This window comes from Halichondria panicea, chromosome 14, assembly GCF_963675165.1.
Source record: "Halichondria panicea chromosome 14, odHalPani1.1, whole genome shotgun sequence".
Taxonomy (NCBI): Eukaryota; Metazoa; Porifera; class Demospongiae; order Suberitida; family Halichondriidae; genus Halichondria; species Halichondria panicea.
The window spans coordinates 3,594,102-3,613,312 of record NC_087390.1 but is presented as its reverse complement, the minus strand read 5'-3'; the positions used below and the strand labels follow the sequence as shown (position 1 = coordinate 3,613,312).

The following is a 19,211-nucleotide window of genomic DNA, read 5'->3' as shown; positions in this document are numbered from 1 at the left end:
TGGACATCAACAAAATTAAAAGCCGGTGAAACTGAAATTAACAGAACGCAGAACTAGAACATATCTATGACTAGAACATGACAAGTGTGAACATATTGGAGATCGTTGCAATCCTTCTTCTTCTCATAAACCACTCCAATACACTACTATGTAAAGGTCAGTTGTTTCTTTTACTTCTAGCTTCTTAGAATGCAAATTCAATCCCATTATATTAATATATATTTATTAAATTAATGATTTTTTTACTAGATGTCAGATGTATGGTACATGGTAGACCTTCTCTAGTTTTTTGAATTTAATGTGCAAACTAGATCTAGTTGTACCCAGGCCCAAACTAGTTGGGCGGATTTCAACCAACTGCGTAGGGTTGGGCACCACTCCAATCTGGGTTTTGTTCCAGAGGAGGTCGGACATCACTTGAACTTTCACTAATTATAACCTTTTAATGACATTCCAGGCCAAATTGCTTTTCGTTTTTGCTGACTCAGCAGTAGAACATGACTAGATCTAGGCGGATCTAGCTAGTATGGCTATTATGTGCTGATAGGGTTAGGTCCAGTAACCATCATAGACACCAAACACAACTAGCTGTCAACAGATTCAGCGACAAAAACCGTGCAGAAATATTGTCTCATAAATCAGTCGCCCTCTATAACATATACTTGTGATTAGGCCGCCCAACTTTTAGAGGGCGGCTAAAATAGAGACTAGCAGAAGTACAGTAGACGCTACTGCTAAGTCAGCAAAAACGAAAAGCAATTTGGCCTGGAATGTGATTAAAAGGTCATAATTAGTGAAAGTTCAAGTGATGTCCGACCTCGTCTGGTTTTGTTCCACTGGTATTTAGCTTTAGGGTGTGGCTAAGCATAAAATGAGTAATCCCAAGTGCTAGTGGGCGGTAACCTCAAAGCTCAGTTAGAATGCTGCTACAAGAGTCACTTTTGCATGCCACTAGCTCTAACCATAGATAGAGTAAAGAGGGATTGGAAACGGAAGTGATTCACGTGATGTTTTACAATGAAGTCTACGTAGTGGCTCTGGACCATCCGTGTATCTCCTCATAACTCCCACAAAAGCCCGGGAAACTTATTGTGCAAAGCATACATCTCAGAGCTACCCCCATTACTGAATCACATGCCCCCTGATAGTAGGTATCAATTGGAAACAAAGAAAATATAATCTCGATTGTCGTGAAGTAGCTAGAGGTACACAGAGCGCTTTTTCATGCTTGTGTTCCTATAGTACCTTTGATATAGCTAAGGCTTTGTAACTAAATAGTGTCCTGTGTCCCAAATGGCCTCAAGTATTAGAGAAAGTTGATGTTTAGCAGCAGAACTGCTCGTGGACTTTTTACAGAGAACAAAACAATTCTCATGAATTATTCATGTTTAGCCCTCGTGTTAAGATACACGGATGGTATTTCGAGGGTACTTCCGTTTCCAATCTCTCTTTACTCTATCTATGCTCTAACTGACCTAGTGTGTTCCTGGATCAAGCTGGCTTGTCTACTATTGTTGCATTTTGATTTGACTAAAGAGAATTACTAGTTACTGACTCGTTCATTAATGAGCCACGCCTTCAGCACTTGAACTCTGCAATCTGATTGGGCTGCAACATTTCTGCAGTGGAACAAAACCCAGATTGGAGTGGTGCCCAACCCCACGCAGTTGGTTGGACTCCGCCCAACTAGGCCCAAACCACTTGCAACGCTGGCTCTTGTAAAGTCACGAACAATTTAGCATACGTAACCAGCAAATGATTCATGGCGTTAGACTTTCATAAAAGGCATGCCCTAATTAATGCACGGTGTTCAAGTATTTGTTAACACCCTTCGCTTCATTTTCTAGAAACGCCCTTAGTTATACAATTTAATGCAGTTTTTGCAGTTTTATCTGCGGCCGTTATTCGAAAACAAGCCACTTGCAATTAATTACCGTATACATATGTAGCTGGTTATTTTCAAGGTTTTCGAGGATTGACCCAGAAACACAATGTACCTCAAAAATCGGTATACATCGGTATTACTGTAGGGGTGTGGTCATTTGAATCGGCTATCCTCGAAAACATTTTGTTTGGGCAATTCGCGAAAATTTAGTGCCTTGAAGATAACTCGCTATACGGTACTTGTCCGGACGTGATCGCTATGAATAGCACAGCTTCACTGCTCGAGTTCCAGTGCACTAATAGTACATAATAGTTCAATAATAGTGCTATTAATCACTCGTATTTAGATTTGATGGCTGCATGTACTATATAATTATGACTGTTGAGTGCAGCTATGAAATACAGAAGCCAAAAACCGAGAACTGTCAATTATGATCCTCAGGATTGGGACTCTACACTAGGTTAGCTGTAGCACATACATTGTAAGTGCAAGCTCGGACTAAACTCCTTTTTTGGGATATGCCTGTTAGGTAAAACAGAAAAACACTAAAAAAGAAATACCGTATCTACAGGTGTTTTGCATATTTAGTCACTGTAATAATACATATCCAGTGGCGTAGACAGAGGGGGGCTGACGGGGCTAGAGCCCCCCCCCCTTTTGTGCTCCATCAACTCCAACTCAGCTTGAATCTCCGTAATCTGTCAATCTATTCTGCACTGCACTGCACTGCATGCATAGTTACTAGAATTCAATGGCTTTAAAATGTGGGCAGGGCCATGTAATGCGCATGCTGACTGTTGAGGAAAGGTGATGACCTTTTTTTAGGTAAAATGTCATGTTATTCAGCACCTGCTCAACCGATTTGAGCCCTGCCCTTCCCAAAATCCTGGCTACGCCACTGATATCTACACCATTATCACACTAGCTGTTTGAAAGTACCACAGAGACTAACAGCACCAGTAACTTTTAAGAATGTTACATTTCCCTTTTAGTGTGAGGTCCGCCGGTTCACACTAAAAGAGAAGAGAGTAGCTTTACAGTTTTGTTACTGTACATCTCTGTAGTACTTTCAAACAATGTAATGGTGATTATAGACTGATTCAATAAAGTACAGTATCTGAGCAGTAATGCAAGATTTAGCTACTGTATTACTAGAATGTGAAAAACCTTTGCAAATGAGCCAAATCAGCAGAAAAGTTGACCCTTTGCGATCTAACTATTGTATTCTGGCAAGGATCGTGTGTATTTAATATGTTTTGCGGATTTTATTGTTGTGAATTGATCAACCCTCGCAAAGTTTGCATATGGTAATCTGCTCCTGGTGATACACCGGGATAGTACATATAAGTTATCAACCCGAGGCGCGTGGTCACTACGAGAGTAGTCATTGTGTTTGTTCGTTAATCCGAGGCCATGTCCCGGCCAGCGGGTTATAGTAGTCGTCTGGTCTGTCTGTCTGTCTGTTTATAATTTCTGAGCCTGCTCACATGGATGCCACAGCGCTGCGTTTACAGCATGGATAGCTTTCACACAACAAGTTCAATAGTGGCAGACTTTGAATTAAAGCTTCGTTGTCAAATAAAATTGAACTTGCACGTTGTCTGCATAGCTAGCTACACGCGGCCTTTATTCGGGGCAATTATCACAATTATGGTTTTGTTTTGGAAAGCTTTTTTTGCTGACTCTAGGACTCCAGGAGCCATACATGATACTTCTAAGACTCCAGACTTCTTTGCTGTGATCCTAGTCCACAGTGCATGTCTCATGTACCTCCAAAACTCTGTTCTCAAAATAATGTTCATGTTCTCAAATGCTTTGGCATGCCTCCAGTGTTTATTGGTCCTGAGTTGCTGTGCTAGACAGCTCAGTCATATACACTGCATTTATTATTTATTGTGTATTGTATATCACTCTTTATTACAAGACCCACAAAAACATATGTAACGTGAAAAATTGCTAGGATTGGCCAGAGGAAACACCAAAAGCGTAGAAACAAGAAAGCGGGTGAGAGCATAACTCCAATTTGTTCCCGAGCCTATCATACAAAAGAATAGCTCTAGAAACTAGCTGTGCAGTCAGTTTTCAGATGTGATCCTTCCCTGGTGAGATATAAACATAGGAGAAAATATGTGGAAAATGCATGCTAAAAGCTACAGCAGTAGATCTAGTGCCAATCCTATTGGCTTTAACAATAATTATCATGTCACCAGCCAAAGTTTGCACCTCTAGTTTGTTTGAGTCTGCTTTGGATATCATAGCACTGCGTTTACAGTATGAATATATAGCCTTCACATAATAATTAAGTTATTATGCCTCGAGGCGTAGCCGCACAAGGGATACGGTAAAGCTGACTGTGTGTAGACTCGCAAGCCGTCACTGTTGCAAGCGAACAGTAGACTGGTCAAACTCCGTGTAGAGACTCGTGTAAGGTTTGCCACGATATTTGTGGCAACTAACCGCATGCGGTTACCGCAAGATCGTTGATAGTGACGTATCACTAGAAAACTCTACGTAGCACAGCAGTATAGTGACGTCACGAAAACCGCAGCCACTTAGAATCTTATCTGATATGCTGACTGTGCAACATGAGTCTCTACACGGAGTTTGACCAGTCTACTGTTCGCCTGCAACAGTGACGGCTTGCGAGTCTAGACTGTGTGTGTGTGTGTCTGTGTGTGTATTCCAGCAACTGCTCAACGGTTGCAATGCGACGAAAACTAACAGCTTCTATAGGCTTCTAGCCACGTTCTCTTGGATTTTGATTCGTGGATTAGCAAACTAAAGCTTCTTTCTCGAGTTATGGCTAGTTTGACTCACATTGAAGGCTGTTGCAGTCTCTTCAGAATCTTTCATAGCATCATCTGTCTGCATAAACTTTCTATTCAACATATGAGTTAGCCTTGCACTAAAGCGCTAGCTTTTTGTTAGCTACAATACTCAGAAAATATCTGTTAAAACAGCTAGCTAGCTAGCAGTAGCCATTATTTTTGATCTCTTTGGACATACCCTTTAATTATTCCTGTGGATGTAATGCGCATGCGCGCTCATTCCCCATGTGAGAAATAATATCCAAGATCCAGATCTAGATCCTGGCAGAATCATCTTTGTCTTGAGGGCCTGGTAAGTCACAAAACACTATCATATAACAATATAGATAACAATATGCATGTACACAGATCTTTTCTTCTTAGATATTATATACACTGAACTGGATAATTTTCTTCTTTCTTGAGGTCCTGGTAAGCCACATAATACAATAAATAATAACAACAATAGATGCATATAAATAAGTCTTTTCTTCTCAGTGACTTTATATAGATAAGCTACCTTTAATATAAAATTCATTATAGAAACTAATATAACACTATAATACTTTTGAGCGAAAGCAAAAACATGGCGAGAGGCATTAGCACAGCGCCAGCTTGAACACTAGTTAGTTTAGTAGTGATAGATTTTGATGTTAAAGCTTTGTAAAACTAAGAAACTTGCATGAACTTGCACGTTGGATGGTAGATGGGCGTTGCTAGCTACACGCAGCCTTTATTTGAGGCACGTATTTACAGCTGAAGTCATCCTACTAAGGAATAATCAGAGGAACAATGATGGATAAGGTTACTAAGTCCTAACTCTTTTATTGCTTGTTACTTGCTGCTTAGCCAGCTTTCATGCGTACATTTATTGTAGATTGTCAACAGCCGAGGGTTATAGCACTAATCAGTGCTCTATAGTTATGTGTGGTACCCACCAGCAAATTGGATCTTGTTATAATATGCCATGTATGCCCATTATTAAACTTCATTTCCGTTATTTCTTTTTTAGTGTCTTTCTCTTTTTAATGGTGGCCTAACATGCGCCTCTCTGAAGTGTTATTTGTTAGCCTTGTTATCACATTACTACGGTACATTAGTGATGTACGTCATTCTACTACCAGCACATAGATACCTTATGGCCATAAATTGGATCTAAAAAATATAGAAGTTGTAGGTCCAAGCCTCATATATTTTGAGGGTTGCATCTATTTGGAGGCCAGGCCGCTTAAAGGTATGTATTTTCAAGCCTCTATTCTACAGGGTGGCTACGTTTTTACCTCAGTTTAGGATGCAACTATTTGAGACCGTGTAGTGCCCATACTAGTGGACTAGACGGTGCTGCATTTTGGTGGTGTACGTACCGGTATATTACATCTCAACACTGTACTACTGATGTTATTTTTGTAGAAAAAGCTACCCCATCAGTAGGGGACTTGTGCCTGGAGCAGAATAAAACTTTACAAGGGGACGTGCCTCTATTGCTGGTGTACTACACAGACAGCCTTGATCAGCCACCTAAATGGGGAACCATATGTGATGATCAGGTTGATGGAACAGCTCTTACCACCATGTGCCAACAACTTGGATATGATGATACGAAATATCGGTAATATTATTATGTTGTAATGAGAATTAAACTTTCAAACTTATAGCTTGATAGTGGGGGGAGGTATACACTTGTACGTATGGCTGTTTAATAATGTGAAGTGTTTTCAATTAAATTGTCACTTGTTTGTGCGGCAAATTATACATATTTTCCTATGCACTTTAGGTATATCTGGGGGTATAATGATGTTGATCCCTGGTTCTCTGAGGTGACTTGTGGCAGCCAAACAACTCAAAATATTCTGAGATGCCCCTTCATCCGAGCAAATAATCCCAACTGTTCTAAAATCTACTTACACTGGTAATAATTACACTGTGGTAATGATTGTTTCTTCATTGCACCAGGAGTGTATGAAGAGGAGTATCCAACTGTAGCAGTTGTAGTGTAAACCAAATTCCGGTATGAGTATGTCATACCACGCCAGTGTAGTGGTTAAAATGATATCAGCATACACGCACATGGTCTGTTGTGGTTTGTACCTCCAGCCAACATTTAATTTTATTCATGGCTAACAGTTTACACAACTACAAGTGTTAGTGACGGAATCAGTCTGGGATGTAGAATGGAATGTGCGTGTGAGTCGCATACTCCTCTTCATACACTCCTGATTGCACATAATATTATTATGTCAATTATTGAGTGAAAGAGCTCTAGGTCAACGTTAGTAAGGGTTGAGGAACACTATTACCTACATGTATACTGCATGTATAGTGGGTTATTTTCGAGGCACAAAATGTTTGAGGTTTTCGCGGATTTACCTCAAATCTAGTGCCTTCAAAATTTGGGAATTCCTTTTTACTTTTCGGTATTGAAAGACCTCTATCCTCAAAAATAAAATCTTTAGTTTGAGCTATCCGCGAAAATTTAGTGCCTCAAACTAAAGAAAGAAGAAAATTGATTCTTCTAGGATCTGTAGTTCAGTGTATAGAGATCAATTTCACAAATGGCTACTGCTAGCTAGCTGTTTTAACAGATATTTTCTGAGTATTGTAGCTAACAAAAAGCTAGCGCTTTAGTGCAAGGCTAACTCATATGTTGAATAGAAAGTTTGTGCGGACAGATGATGCTATGAAAGATTCTGAAGAGACTGCAACAGCCTTCAATGTGAGTCAAACTAGCCATAACTCGAGAAGGAAGCTTTAGTTTGCTAATCCACGAATCAAAATCCAAGAGAACGTGGCTAGAAGCCTATAGAAGCTGTTAGTTTTCGTCGCATTGCAACCGTTGAGCAGTTACTGCTGGAATACACACACACACAGTCAGTTTTACCGCAGAGGAGGTCGGACATCACTTGAAATTTCACTAATTATTATGACCTTTTAATGACATTCCAGGCCAAATTGCTTTGCTGACTCAGCAGTAACTGCTACTGCACTTCAGCTAGTTTCATATTTTAGCCGCCCTCTAAAAGTTGGGCGGCCTAATCACGAGTCTATGTTATATAGAGGGCGACTAATTTATGAGATAATGTTTTTGCACGCTTTCTGTCGCTGAATCTGTTGACAAATAGTTGTGTTTGGTGTCTGTGATGGTTACTGGACCGCCATTCTAGCTAGATCCAGTCGTGTTCTATTGCTGAGTCAGCAAAAACGAAAAGCAATTTGGCCTGGAATGTCATTAAAAGGTCATAATTAGTGAAAGTTCAAGTGATGTCCGACCTCCTCTGGCTTTATCGTATCCCTCGTGCGGCTACGCCTCGAGGCATAATAGTAATATACACAGGCCACTATTCGGGTCCTAGCCTTTACTAGCTCCTACATGTAACGTGTAGCATATTGTATGTGAATCTCTTCTGTATGGCTTTGTGAACTTCAAAGATTGGAATGTACGTGTATTACGGCTTGCCTATTCACAAATAATTATTGTGGGGAGGTGATAAAGTTATATCTGTGCCTGCATGCTTACTGTACGTGTACATTCATGCACATGTTAGGATCTGATGAAAGCTGGAACAAGGTGCCAAATGAAGGTTACATTGGACAAGTGCTGCTACTACATCCCAAGAATACTGCTCCAGGTATAAAGGGTTATGTAGTTATCCAAGCTAGGACTCCTCCCATTAACAACTTAATTGCCTCTTTTATGTCTGTCAAAAACCCAATGGCATATTCAACTAGCCTCGATTCCAGGTCGCTCTCAATTGACAAAGACGAGAGGGGCTGGGATCGAGGCTAATATTCAACCAGACTCTTCTTAGGGAACTGTTACAGTATCATACTTGAAAGGCCTGCAATAGTAAAATAATGACATATGGTTTTAACAACTTCACAGGACAGTTTTTCTCAATGTAGGTCATCAAGTTTCGTTTGGACTGGTGCTCATTTACATGTACCGTAATGGCTATAGTTCGTGGGGTATTATTACTCAGGACCCAACACAACCATTCACACTCAATGCTGCTAACTCAGTATGCAGGCAGATGGGGTACACTGAAGCTGACCATATCACCACTGCAAAGAATTCAAACTCTCACTATGATCCGTAAGTTGTCTGTTTGTGTTTAGTAGTATAGTACATGCATGAAGTGGTGTATAGTATAGTGTAACCATAGATAGAGTAGAGAGGGATTGGAAACGGAAGTGATTCACGTGATGTTTTACAATGAAGTCTACGTAGTGGCTCTGTACGTGACCATCCGTGTATCTCTTTATAACTCCCGCAAAAGCCCGGGAAACTTATTGTGTCCAATGCATACATCTCAGAGCTACCCCCATTACTGAATCACATGCCCCCTGATATAATATACAGTACTTTTCAAGTCGGTTGAAGTTGAATGTTGAAGTGAGTACTCACACCACTAAACCACAAAGCTGATACAACTGTAGGTGGCTGTCACAGCCTGTCAGTGTGATGATGCCCATGCATGATAATAATGTGTGGGTGTTCATCTAGATGCATATTCAAATGACTTGAGGTGCAGAGTGTTGCTACACTACTTAAGCAAACCAAGTAAGAGAATTAATGTACATTGGCAAAAGTACTGTAAAAGAATAGAGCATTTGTTCGGGAGAAGTGGAGATGTCGAGCCAAAGTAGCAAATTAAAGGCATGGTCCTCATCCTATGTTGAATCCGTAACAGTGCTACAGATACTCTTTGAAAATCTAAGCACTTACTTAGGAGAAGTTCAAGCAAAGATACACATACATTTGTACATAATTATGAAGCTTGTGGGTATCTGAAGATCATAATCATGATCAGCTTTGTTTTGTGGTTTAGTGGTGTGAGTACTCACTTCAACATTCAACTTTGAATGATTCAACCTACTTGAAAAGTACTGTAGTAGGTATCAATTGGAAACGAAGAAAATATAATCTCGATTGTCGTGAAGTAGCTAGAGGTACACAGAGCGTTTTTCATGCTTGTGTTCCTATAGAACCTATGATATAGCTAAGGCTGTGTAACTAAATAGAGTCCTGTGTCCCAAATGGCCTCGAGTATGAGATGAAAGTTGATGTTTAGCAGCAGAACTGCTCATGAACTTCTTACAGAGAGCAAAACAATTCTCATGAATTATTCATGTTAGCCCTCGTGTTAAAAAGTAAGCCTCGATTAAACCGCGGAGATACACGGATGGCAGTACTTCGAGGGTACTTCCGTTTCCAATCCCTCTCTATACTCTATCTATGGTGTAACTTAATTGGAGTAAGCAATGATCCACCTGTACAGTGCATGTTTAAATCTTCGATGTGTAGCCCAAGTTTTGGAGGAGCTAGCTGTTGTTGCTTAACTCCAATTAACACAGGACCAAACTATAATTACTTTCTGAAACATTAGTTACTAGTGATTTCCCCTCCCGTCTCTACTTATATGTATGCATGCACGTACATCTTGCACACACGTACACAGCACAAGTCTCCAACACAACGCTTGGCTTCGCAGCATCCACACGAGCGATTGTATGGTTACTTCTGAGCCTTGTTTCAGCTGTTGTTTCAGCTGGCCTACTACTCCCTTGTGTAGCGTAGATACTTGTTTGTTTGAGGACGGTATCGTTTTGAAATGCTGTAAGTTAGTTATCTTAATAGCCTCAATCAAAGTCATTGTTTGGGATTTGTTTTTCTGCGTTTCTGCCACAAAATTACTTTGCAAAATGGATTCAGCAAACCACAAGTACATGTAGACTACATGTTCCTATAGCTAACTTGGAGTAATTAATTAGGCTATATATACCCTGTGAAGCATCTGATCACTTGTATTTGGTGTTTGTTTATATTTCACTCATGCATGTATTTATATATCGTGATTGTTACAGTGCATGTACTTCAAGTGATTATTATGAAGGGTATTATTTTTTCATACTACCCGGTAATTCTGTATCATTGTTACCGTATAGCGGGTTATTTTCGTAGATTTCGTTGAAGAGCATATATCATACAAACACACTTCTACCGCAATAGATTCAACACAGTGATTCTGAGCTGTACGAAAATTAATAATACGATGGGTCGTTCGTACAAAAATGTTCACCAACGAAAACTACCCGCTATACGGTACCATTAATTTTACATTATTGCATTGCTCTGATACATGTACTACAGTGTTTGATAAAAGCAAAGAGGACTCGCCTATTTATTCGGAAGGAAACGAAGAGTTGTGTCAGATCACAGGTTATAGGCAACCTATCTGTACAGGTGAGCAATAGTGGACTGACAGAGATCCATTATTGTCATTTTTTCCCTGTTCAAAATCATGTAATTATTATGCCTCGGTGCCCATGCGCAAGCGATGTATATGGTTGTGTACGTCTGTCTGTGTAGACTGCTACAGCTGCTCAAGGATCAATAAAGTACAAGTAAGAGTTTTTATAAGCTTTTAGTCATGGATTAATTTACAAAATTAAGGTTACGGTCAACCGTTTGCTCATTAATTATTCATGAGCTAGATCTAGTGATCTTTTCCAGCTAGAATGAGCTGGAAGTCCAGCTGAAACGCAGTAGTCATTTCATGGCTCGAATAGACATTTTTACTATAAAGCTTAGGTACAGTCTACTGTAGCTTCACTATATGCAGGGCGTGTAGAAGAGATATTTTGAAAAAAGGCTACTGAAAGCTCACAAGAGGCTGTTTTCCTTGGCTCTGGCTGCCATTTTAAGTGGAGTTAGTCTACATATTATTATTTTGTGAGAGTTTGTTGGCCTGGAAAGAAAAAAACGCTTCTACACGCCCTCCAGAATGGTAAGAAGCATCATATAAGACCAAGAACACAGAGCTAGAAATGTTTTTGGAAGCTTAAAATGACTACTAGTTTTGTGTTGTTTCTAGTAACTTGATGATCGCTCAGAGCTTCCACTGAAAGATGTTTGAAGATTGATACTTGTCATACAGATTGATACAACGATATATTTATCATGTATGTGCTTCAAACTTCTCTCATGGCATTTATAGTTTCACAAAAATCATTATAAGAAAATCATGAATATTCATGAGCAAACTGTTTACCGTAACCTTAATAATGCTTGGTTCTCGAGTTTAATATGCCTAGTTACTTGGAATGCCATTGCAGCTTGCAGCTTTTTCAGAAAAGTGCGTAGAAAAACTTGTCCATGGAGTGTTGCTACTCTACTTAGTGTTAGCTGTACACTAGAACGCTAACTATTGGTAGCTGCAAGAGTGAGAAGAGAGCTACAATGCTTTAACTGCTAATGCTCTAGCTGCTGATGCAGCAGCCATTAATTTTAGACTTGGACTTTCTGGTATTTTAACAACAATCATATCGATCATATCCTACTTTTTGAGTTTCCTGCAATTAATGAAAAATGTTCATCATGATTATTGTGTGTTATGTGTAAGCTATAATTATAGCTAGTAGCTTCTTATGTTATGTAGCTTTGACACCTCCACCGAGGTATCAGCACCCGTGGTGTTTTCATTCCATATATACAGTAGCTATAACTCGAGGCATAATTATCATGATAATTATACACATGCAGTCATAATTGTGATTATTGGACTCTTTATAATAATAATAATAATGATATTATCCTATGGATACTAATGCAGGCACTCGTGCAGTTACTGGCACAGACTCGTGATAATCATCAGTATCCATGGGATAATGCATTTATTGCTTAGCAACCAAAATGCATTGAATCTGCACATGCGCTGCATGCGGTTGCTTTGTCAACCAGAAGGATGTGTAGCAACAAAATTGAGTTCTCCCAGTTGAAGACGAGTTTAAGAGAAAGAAAACGGCTAAAAGACAAAGAAATAAGACTCTAGAACACCAGGAGAGCTTGCAGAAGGCTACTAAAAGATTTTGTAGAGAACAGACAAGAAAAAAGACAAGAAAAACGTTGACAACCAGCAACCCGTTTTGAAAATGGATAGTTCTGAAGGATAAACAACATGTGCTTGCTTTCTATCATGCTCCAGTGTATCAGAAGAGGAAACATGGACCGCTATAGCAAAAGAAAAGTGACAACCGTTTTGAAGAAAAAACGACTTACAAAAGCCTGAACAAGCTTAAATGCATGGTGGTGCAGTACACTTCTACATGTGCAATATTCCGCTCAAAGCACTCATTCCCTAGCCTCTACACAGGCTCTCCTTTTTCTTTTCTCTGTTCCTGGCCTTATCACAATCATTCAATAAGATAAAATACTGTATTAATCGTTCAATGAGATAAAATACGATATTAATTGGAGGAATAAAGAAAGAAATAGACGTAGAGTTAGGAAAAAGGAGAGCCTGTATCGGGAAGTCGTGCGAAGGTACATGTAGAAGGGTAAAAATGAGCGTGGGCATGCAGTGCTGGAGATGTTGGACTGCCCACGTAGAGATCTATGACTAATAAAACCATAGATTAGAGGTGATCTATGATAAAACTTTGCTAGCAGCAAGCTGGACATGGACTTGGAACTGGAAGTTTGCCAGCACTAGCTAGCTATACCTTAGGCTTAGCTAGATCTACTAGACTACTAGTCTAGATTGTGTGTTTAGACAATCACCACCTTATGTTTCTTGTGTCTTTCTAAATGCTAGATCTAGTCATTATAATCATCTAGTAAGAAGCCACTAGATCTGGCCACGCTGGTTCCCTGATCTGACTTGCAGCACAGCTAGTCTCGAATACCAGCCGGTTCTCATTGTAAGTGTGGGCGGGAGAGAACCGTCTGGTGACTCTGGGCAGAACGTTCTGTCAGTCAGGAATGTAATCATCCTGGTATTCGAGACTAGCTTGGTGGTTGTCTCAGTACAGTCTGAATGCGTGGGAGAATACCTTACGTCACGATTGTGGGCTACATATCGCCCACGTTCATAAAAATCCTTGTGGATCACACGATTTCCCAAACCAGGCCTTACTTTTCTTAATTGTACGCACATTTCTTTCTTTGCTGCCTCATTTTGTCTTCTACCTCGATTTATATGGATGAACAATGACAACAGCAAGAAAAAGTAAGGCCTGGGAACGAGGCTACTCATTCCCAACACTGATGCCTGTTGTTAAATATGACTGCTAAACTGAACACTGACAACCTCATGACCCTCAGCCTCACTGCAAAAGAGCATCAGAGAGCATCAGAAAACATGAAAAGAGACTGATAAACATTGCATTGCATGATCACAAGTGTGTAAATTATTGTTTTTCTTGTTCTCTCACTGCTGAAAACGTTTCATATTCTAATTAAGAATCACTTCCTAGTGAATAACAAGTGTGCAATTATACTTCCGGATGCATGTGCGATATGGAAAAATATCTGCACACTTGATGATGAGTCGCTTCCTGTGCAATTTGAATGTAAAATGCTGATGTCAGCACTTATTAAAAAGCAATAATACGTATAAGTATAACCATAACTCTGTCTGTGCAGGTACCCCTACCCCAGGTACCCCAGGCACCCCAGGCACCCCAACCCCAAGCCCTCCTGATTATGAGGCGATCACAATTAGTGTCTTGGCTTTTGTCAGTGGAGCATTACTTTTGATCACAATTGTAGTGATACCATGCTGTTGCATAATTTACCGTAAATATAAAGTAGCACTTCGTGTAGTGGTAAATCCCGATCAGCAGCCATTAGTCCCTAATAACCTTAATTAGAATTAAACTATCACCACTTGTTTTTAATGTCATCTGTGTTAAAACTGAACTTATGGACTCATGGTATTCACCAATGACTTTTGTTGATTTTTTGCTGATTAGTACTGTACACATAATTATAGTCGGACTCTAAATTGGTAGTGATTTGTGCTGTTTTTCACATACATGCGTACCTAATAATAAGTTAATACGATGTCCAATGTCTATGCACCTTCACATCTCATTGATCAGCTGCAGTATAATTATAGCTATATAATTATATATGACCACCAACTAATTATAGAAATACGATTTGCCCTTAACAACTAGTGGCCTGGTTACGTACGTACTGCATGTTTGATCAGCATGCACACATCATTAAAATAATCATAAAAACATAACTACGTCCCTCGCTTTGTCCATCCTGTGATGCATAATTACAATTTTTCATGTACACTGGTACACTGGTATACTGCAGGTCAGACTCACCGGCACAATAAGCTCACTACCATTAAGATGAGAAGGGGAGCCTTGTCCCTCGCTTCGTCCATCCTGTGATGCATATACAAACTTCATGACAACAATTATTACGCTGGTACTGCATACCACCATAAGCTCACTCTCATTAAGAGTGGACAGTTTGGACTTGGAGCCTTGTCCCTCGCTTCGTCCGTCCTGTGATGCATAGATCTATATATAATTATGCAACTTTCAACTATAAATTATTACGCTGGTACTGCATCAGATTCACTCAACCATAAGCTCACTCTCGGCATTAAGAGTGGGCAGTTTGGAGCTGATTTTGGGAGAGCTTTGTCATCACTTTGCTGTTCAGCCTGTATACAAATTTTCATGACTTAATAATTATTATTATTATGCTGGTTAAACTCACCTTAATCTCTTTAGGAATCGTCTATAATCTGCACACAGAGCTGCTATGAGGAGGATTCTCATAGAGAGAGAGATGTAAATAGCAGCTGAGCCTGCAACCGCAGCCTCGATAATCGGCCTGGTCTCGAGGCTACTGCAACCTCAATAATAATCTACGGCGAAGTATACGAATTATTTATATACATTTACGGGTATCTCATTAACATTCCACAAGATTTCAGAGATTCCAAGAGATTTCAGAGATTCCAAGGGATTCCAGAGATTCCACAAGATTTCAAGATTCCAAGTGAGATTTCAAGATTTCAGTTGAGATTCCAAAAATTTTGTACGAGATTCCTGGCCGTTGCGGACCCCTCGATGACAACAGCAAGAAAAAGTAAGGCCTGGGAACGAGGCTATTCATTCCCAATACTGAAGCCTCTTGTTAATATGACTGCTAAACTGAACACTGACAACCTCATGACCCTCAGCCTCACTGCAAAATTTAGAGCATCAGAGAGCATCAGAAAACATGAAAAGAGACTGATAAACATTACATTGCATGATCACAAGTGTGTAAATTATTGTTTTTCTTGTTCTCTCACTGCTGAAAACGTTTCATTCCAATTAAGAATCACTTCCTAGTGAATAACAAGTGTGCAATTATACTTCTGGATGTATGCGATATGGAAAAATATCTGCACACTTGATAATGAGTCGCTTCCTGTGCAATTTGAATGTAAAACGCTGATGTCAGCACTTATTAAAAAGCAATAATACGTATCAGTATAACCATAACTCTCTGTCTGTGCAGGTACCCCTACCCCAGGCACCCCAGGCAGCCCAGGCACCCCAAGCCCTCCTGATTATGAGGCGATCACAATTGTCTTGGCTATTGTCAGTGGAGCATTACTTTTGATCACAATTGTAGTGATACTATGCTGTTACAAAATTTACCGTAAACATAAATTAGCACTTCGTGTAGAGGTAAATCCCGATCAGCAGCCGTTAGTCGCTAATAACCTTAATAATTAGAATTAAACTGTCACCACTTGTTTTTAATGTCATCTGTGTTAAACTGAACTTTTATGGACTCATGGTATTCACCAATGACTTTTGTTGATTTTGCTGATTAGTACTGTACACATTATAGTCGGACTCTAAATTGGTAGTGATTTGTGCTGTTTTTCACATACATGCATACGTAATAATAATTAATACGGTGTCCAATGTCTATGCACCTTCGCATCTCATTGATCAGCTGCAGTATAATTATAGCTATATAAATGACATACGATTTGCCCTTAACAACTAGTGGCCTGGTTACGTACGTACGTACTGCATGTTTGATCAGCACACATCATTAAAATAATCATAAAAACATAACTACGTGTCAAAATTGAACATGACAGTTTTAGATTTAGTTATAGTTTTAGAGTCCATAGAACGCTCTCCAATCCAGGTTCTCTCTGCACTGTCATTAAATTCACCATTGCCACTAATCCTACAAAAGGATAGCACATTATGGCTGAATTAATACAGAGTAACACACCCAAGTTTAAGCCTTTGAATCACACTTTTAGGATATATCACACCTATACGAGGAGGATATACAGGGTGCTTATCTCCGAGTAGGTGTGGTATATCTGACTTATACTACAGGTCGCAGCTCTATAAAAGGACCTCCAGAGTCCTAATAACACTCCAATGCACAAGCGAGACTATATATACTGGATATTGCAGCCATCAAAGAGCTATAGTTAACGTTACGGTAAACAGTTTGCCCCGGTTTTAATTTTCGCGTTACTGCTCTGCCCTCGAAAAACACAAAATTTCCCACTCTACAGTATTGCTGACTGTGCGAATACGAGTCTCTACACAGAGTTTGACAAGTCTACTGTTCGCCATGCAGCAGTGACGGCTTGCGAGTCTATATCGCAACAGATCTAGCTAGATCTACTAATTTACGACTGTCACTAAATACACAAACCTACGTGCCGATCATTACATTCATTGCAACAAAAGACATTAATTTAAATTAACGTCATATAAGCCAAGCAAAATTTAATGCTGAGCGAGGATTGCACCTTGTGTACCCAGAGGAGGAGCAATTAGATGTGATTGATGATGATTGGACAGAAAACTCAGTGTTTGTAGAGTCCTATGACTAATAAAACAACAAGCAGCAATTGCAAGATCACTTCTATGTAGCTAGCCTGTTAGTTCTCAGGTATAAGGTCACTGCATGCATTGAGCATCAACGTAGCTACACATATTTTGCTGACTTGACAATATTCGTAGCACGTGATTGTTATGTAATAGTAATTGCCCTACATGTCGAGTCAACAAATATATGTAGCTACGTTGATGTTCAATGCAGTGACCTTATACCTGAGAACTAACAGGCTATCTGTAGCTACATAGAAGTAGTCTTGCAATTGCTGCCTGTTGTTTTTATTAGCCATAGGACTCTACAAACGCTGAGTTTTCTGTATCTGAACGTATTTTGAACGTATTTGCTGACTCAGCAAAAATTGCCAATTAATTTCCAATTACTGCTCCTGCATGTCGTACCTCCTCTGATGTGTACATGTAGTGCGTACGTATGGCGTACGTTAAACCAGAGATACAAAAGAAAGGGGATTGGAAACGACCGCCCACGCCCTATGTAAAAGGACTGACATCCAGTGAAGCACTCCGTGTAATTATTGCGCTCGCAAATAATTACATGGAGGACTGCGCTACGGTTTTGTATCCCTGGTTTCTAGCTCTCCTATCCACTAGAGATCACTCAGGGCCTGGGAGATACTTGAGAGAAGTAAGCTTATACCACTGACAAGCTCTAAGTCCGTTGTCTTTACTCTGTTTCCAATTTTTTTGATTGAATTACTCTATGTCAACTTTTCTCTGTCCCTCCTGTGAAGTCAAAACAGCAAAGGACATTGTTTGACTTGGTTATTATGTATCTAAGTGCTACATAGAATGGCTTCATGCTATAAATAAGCTGTACTGTTCATAAACGTTTGCAGTATAGTCCTTCAAACTGCTTTAGTATACTTTTAGACACACCACGGGCCTGTCCCTCCTATGACTTCATAGTAAAGGCTATTTCTTCTTGCATAGCATTTATTTGTCTAGTAATAGTGGCTGCATGGCTTAGTCGACTTTTTAGAGCTAAATTCTCTTTACTTTTTAGAAAAATCAACATTAAAAATGATCAATTTCACTGTTTCTATGTACAGCACATTGTAGAGCAGTCAAGACAGGTAGTGAGCATGCTGACTATAAATATAATCCTTTGTAGTTTTAGCCATGCCCTATAACGCGGAATGCTTCACGCAAAAATTTCGTACAAATTTCGTTTCCAATCCCCTTTCTTTTGTATGTCTGGTTAACCCCTCTGATAACAAACGGCTGGTCTCGAGGCTGCCTAGCCTGAACTCGAACATCAATACCGTATATCTTCTAATTTATCGGACACTTCTAATTACCCGGACACTCTTTTGGGCAATTTTTGTTGTTCTAATACAACGGACACTCCAGTACTTTAATATTACATTTGTTCTAAATATCCGGACAATACCTTGAAAAGTTGAGTTACCATTCATAGACGTACTAGACGGCAAGTAAGACTTGGAGTGCTGCAGTTAGATAGCTTTGAGTAGCTAGTTTTAGATAGTTAGTGCAACTATTCAGTCGTACCTTGTTCTATTAAACTTAGCTAGCTCGCATGCAGCTGCTTGCTTGTTCTAATTATTCCGGACACTTCGCATGCTCTATAAAAATCTGTTCCAATTATACCCGGACAATTTCCAAAATAATTATTTTTTGCTGTCCGATAAATTAGAAGATATACGGTAGCCTCCTTCTCAAGGCCTAAACAATTAGCGGCCTGGAATCGAGGCTAGAACATCAACAAAGTCAGAGTGTCATTACAAATTGAACATGACGCGACGAGTGTATTGGAGATCATTACAATCTTTCTACTTCTCATAAACCACTCAAATACACTTTGTGAAGGT

At 39.6% G+C, this 19,211-nt stretch overlaps 2 protein-coding genes and 1 long non-coding RNA gene across 14 annotated transcripts in view; 2 read left to right on the top strand and 1 right to left on the bottom strand.

The window, feature by feature from the left end:
• Positions 1–13: 13 nt before the first annotated feature.
• On the top strand, positions 14–16,423 carry LOC135348083 (uncharacterized). Of its 4 annotated transcripts, XR_010398652.1 has the most exons (9): positions 14–156; positions 6,103–6,301; positions 6,467–6,601; positions 8,235–8,318; positions 8,593–8,782; positions 10,149–10,306; positions 10,841–10,933; positions 14,798–15,586; positions 16,004–16,423. XR_010398652.1 is itself a non-coding variant. In XM_064546250.1 (8 exons), exons 5-8 carry the CDS (start codon positions 8,628–8,630, stop codon positions 16,222–16,224), a joined length of 627 nt encoding a protein of 208 aa, XP_064402320.1. In that variant the 5' UTR covers positions 14–156; positions 6,103–6,301; positions 6,467–6,601; positions 8,235–8,318; positions 8,593–8,627; the 3' UTR covers positions 16,225–16,423. The 4 variants fall into 4 exon arrangements, 2 of the variants coding, with proteins under 2 accessions (XP_064402320.1, XP_064402321.1); XR_010398653.1 differs by lacking the exons at positions 14,798–15,586; positions 16,004–16,423 and adding an exon at positions 12,303–13,508; XM_064546250.1 differs by lacking the exon at positions 14,798–15,586.
• On the bottom strand, positions 14,607–18,912 carry LOC135348090 (uncharacterized). Its single transcript, XR_010398657.1, has 4 exons — positions 18,773–18,912; positions 15,212–16,693; positions 14,809–15,155; positions 14,607–14,743 (listed from the first exon to the last, which is right to left on the bottom strand). It is a non-coding gene; the product is annotated as an uncharacterized LOC135348090 (long non-coding RNA).
• The window catches only part of LOC135348078 (uncharacterized), a 33,584-nt gene continuing 33,188 nt past the window's right edge, over positions 18,816–19,211 (top strand). For 3 of the 9 annotated variants that reach the window (XR_010398651.1, XR_010398650.1, XM_064546241.1), the window contains exon 1: positions 19,043–19,209. The gene's annotated coding sequence lies outside the window, so the exon portion shown is untranslated. Of the gene's footprint in view, positions 19,210–19,211 lie in introns of all 9 variants that reach the window. The other 6 variants (XR_010398649.1, XM_064546243.1, XM_064546238.1 and 3 more) reach the window with 5 other exon arrangements.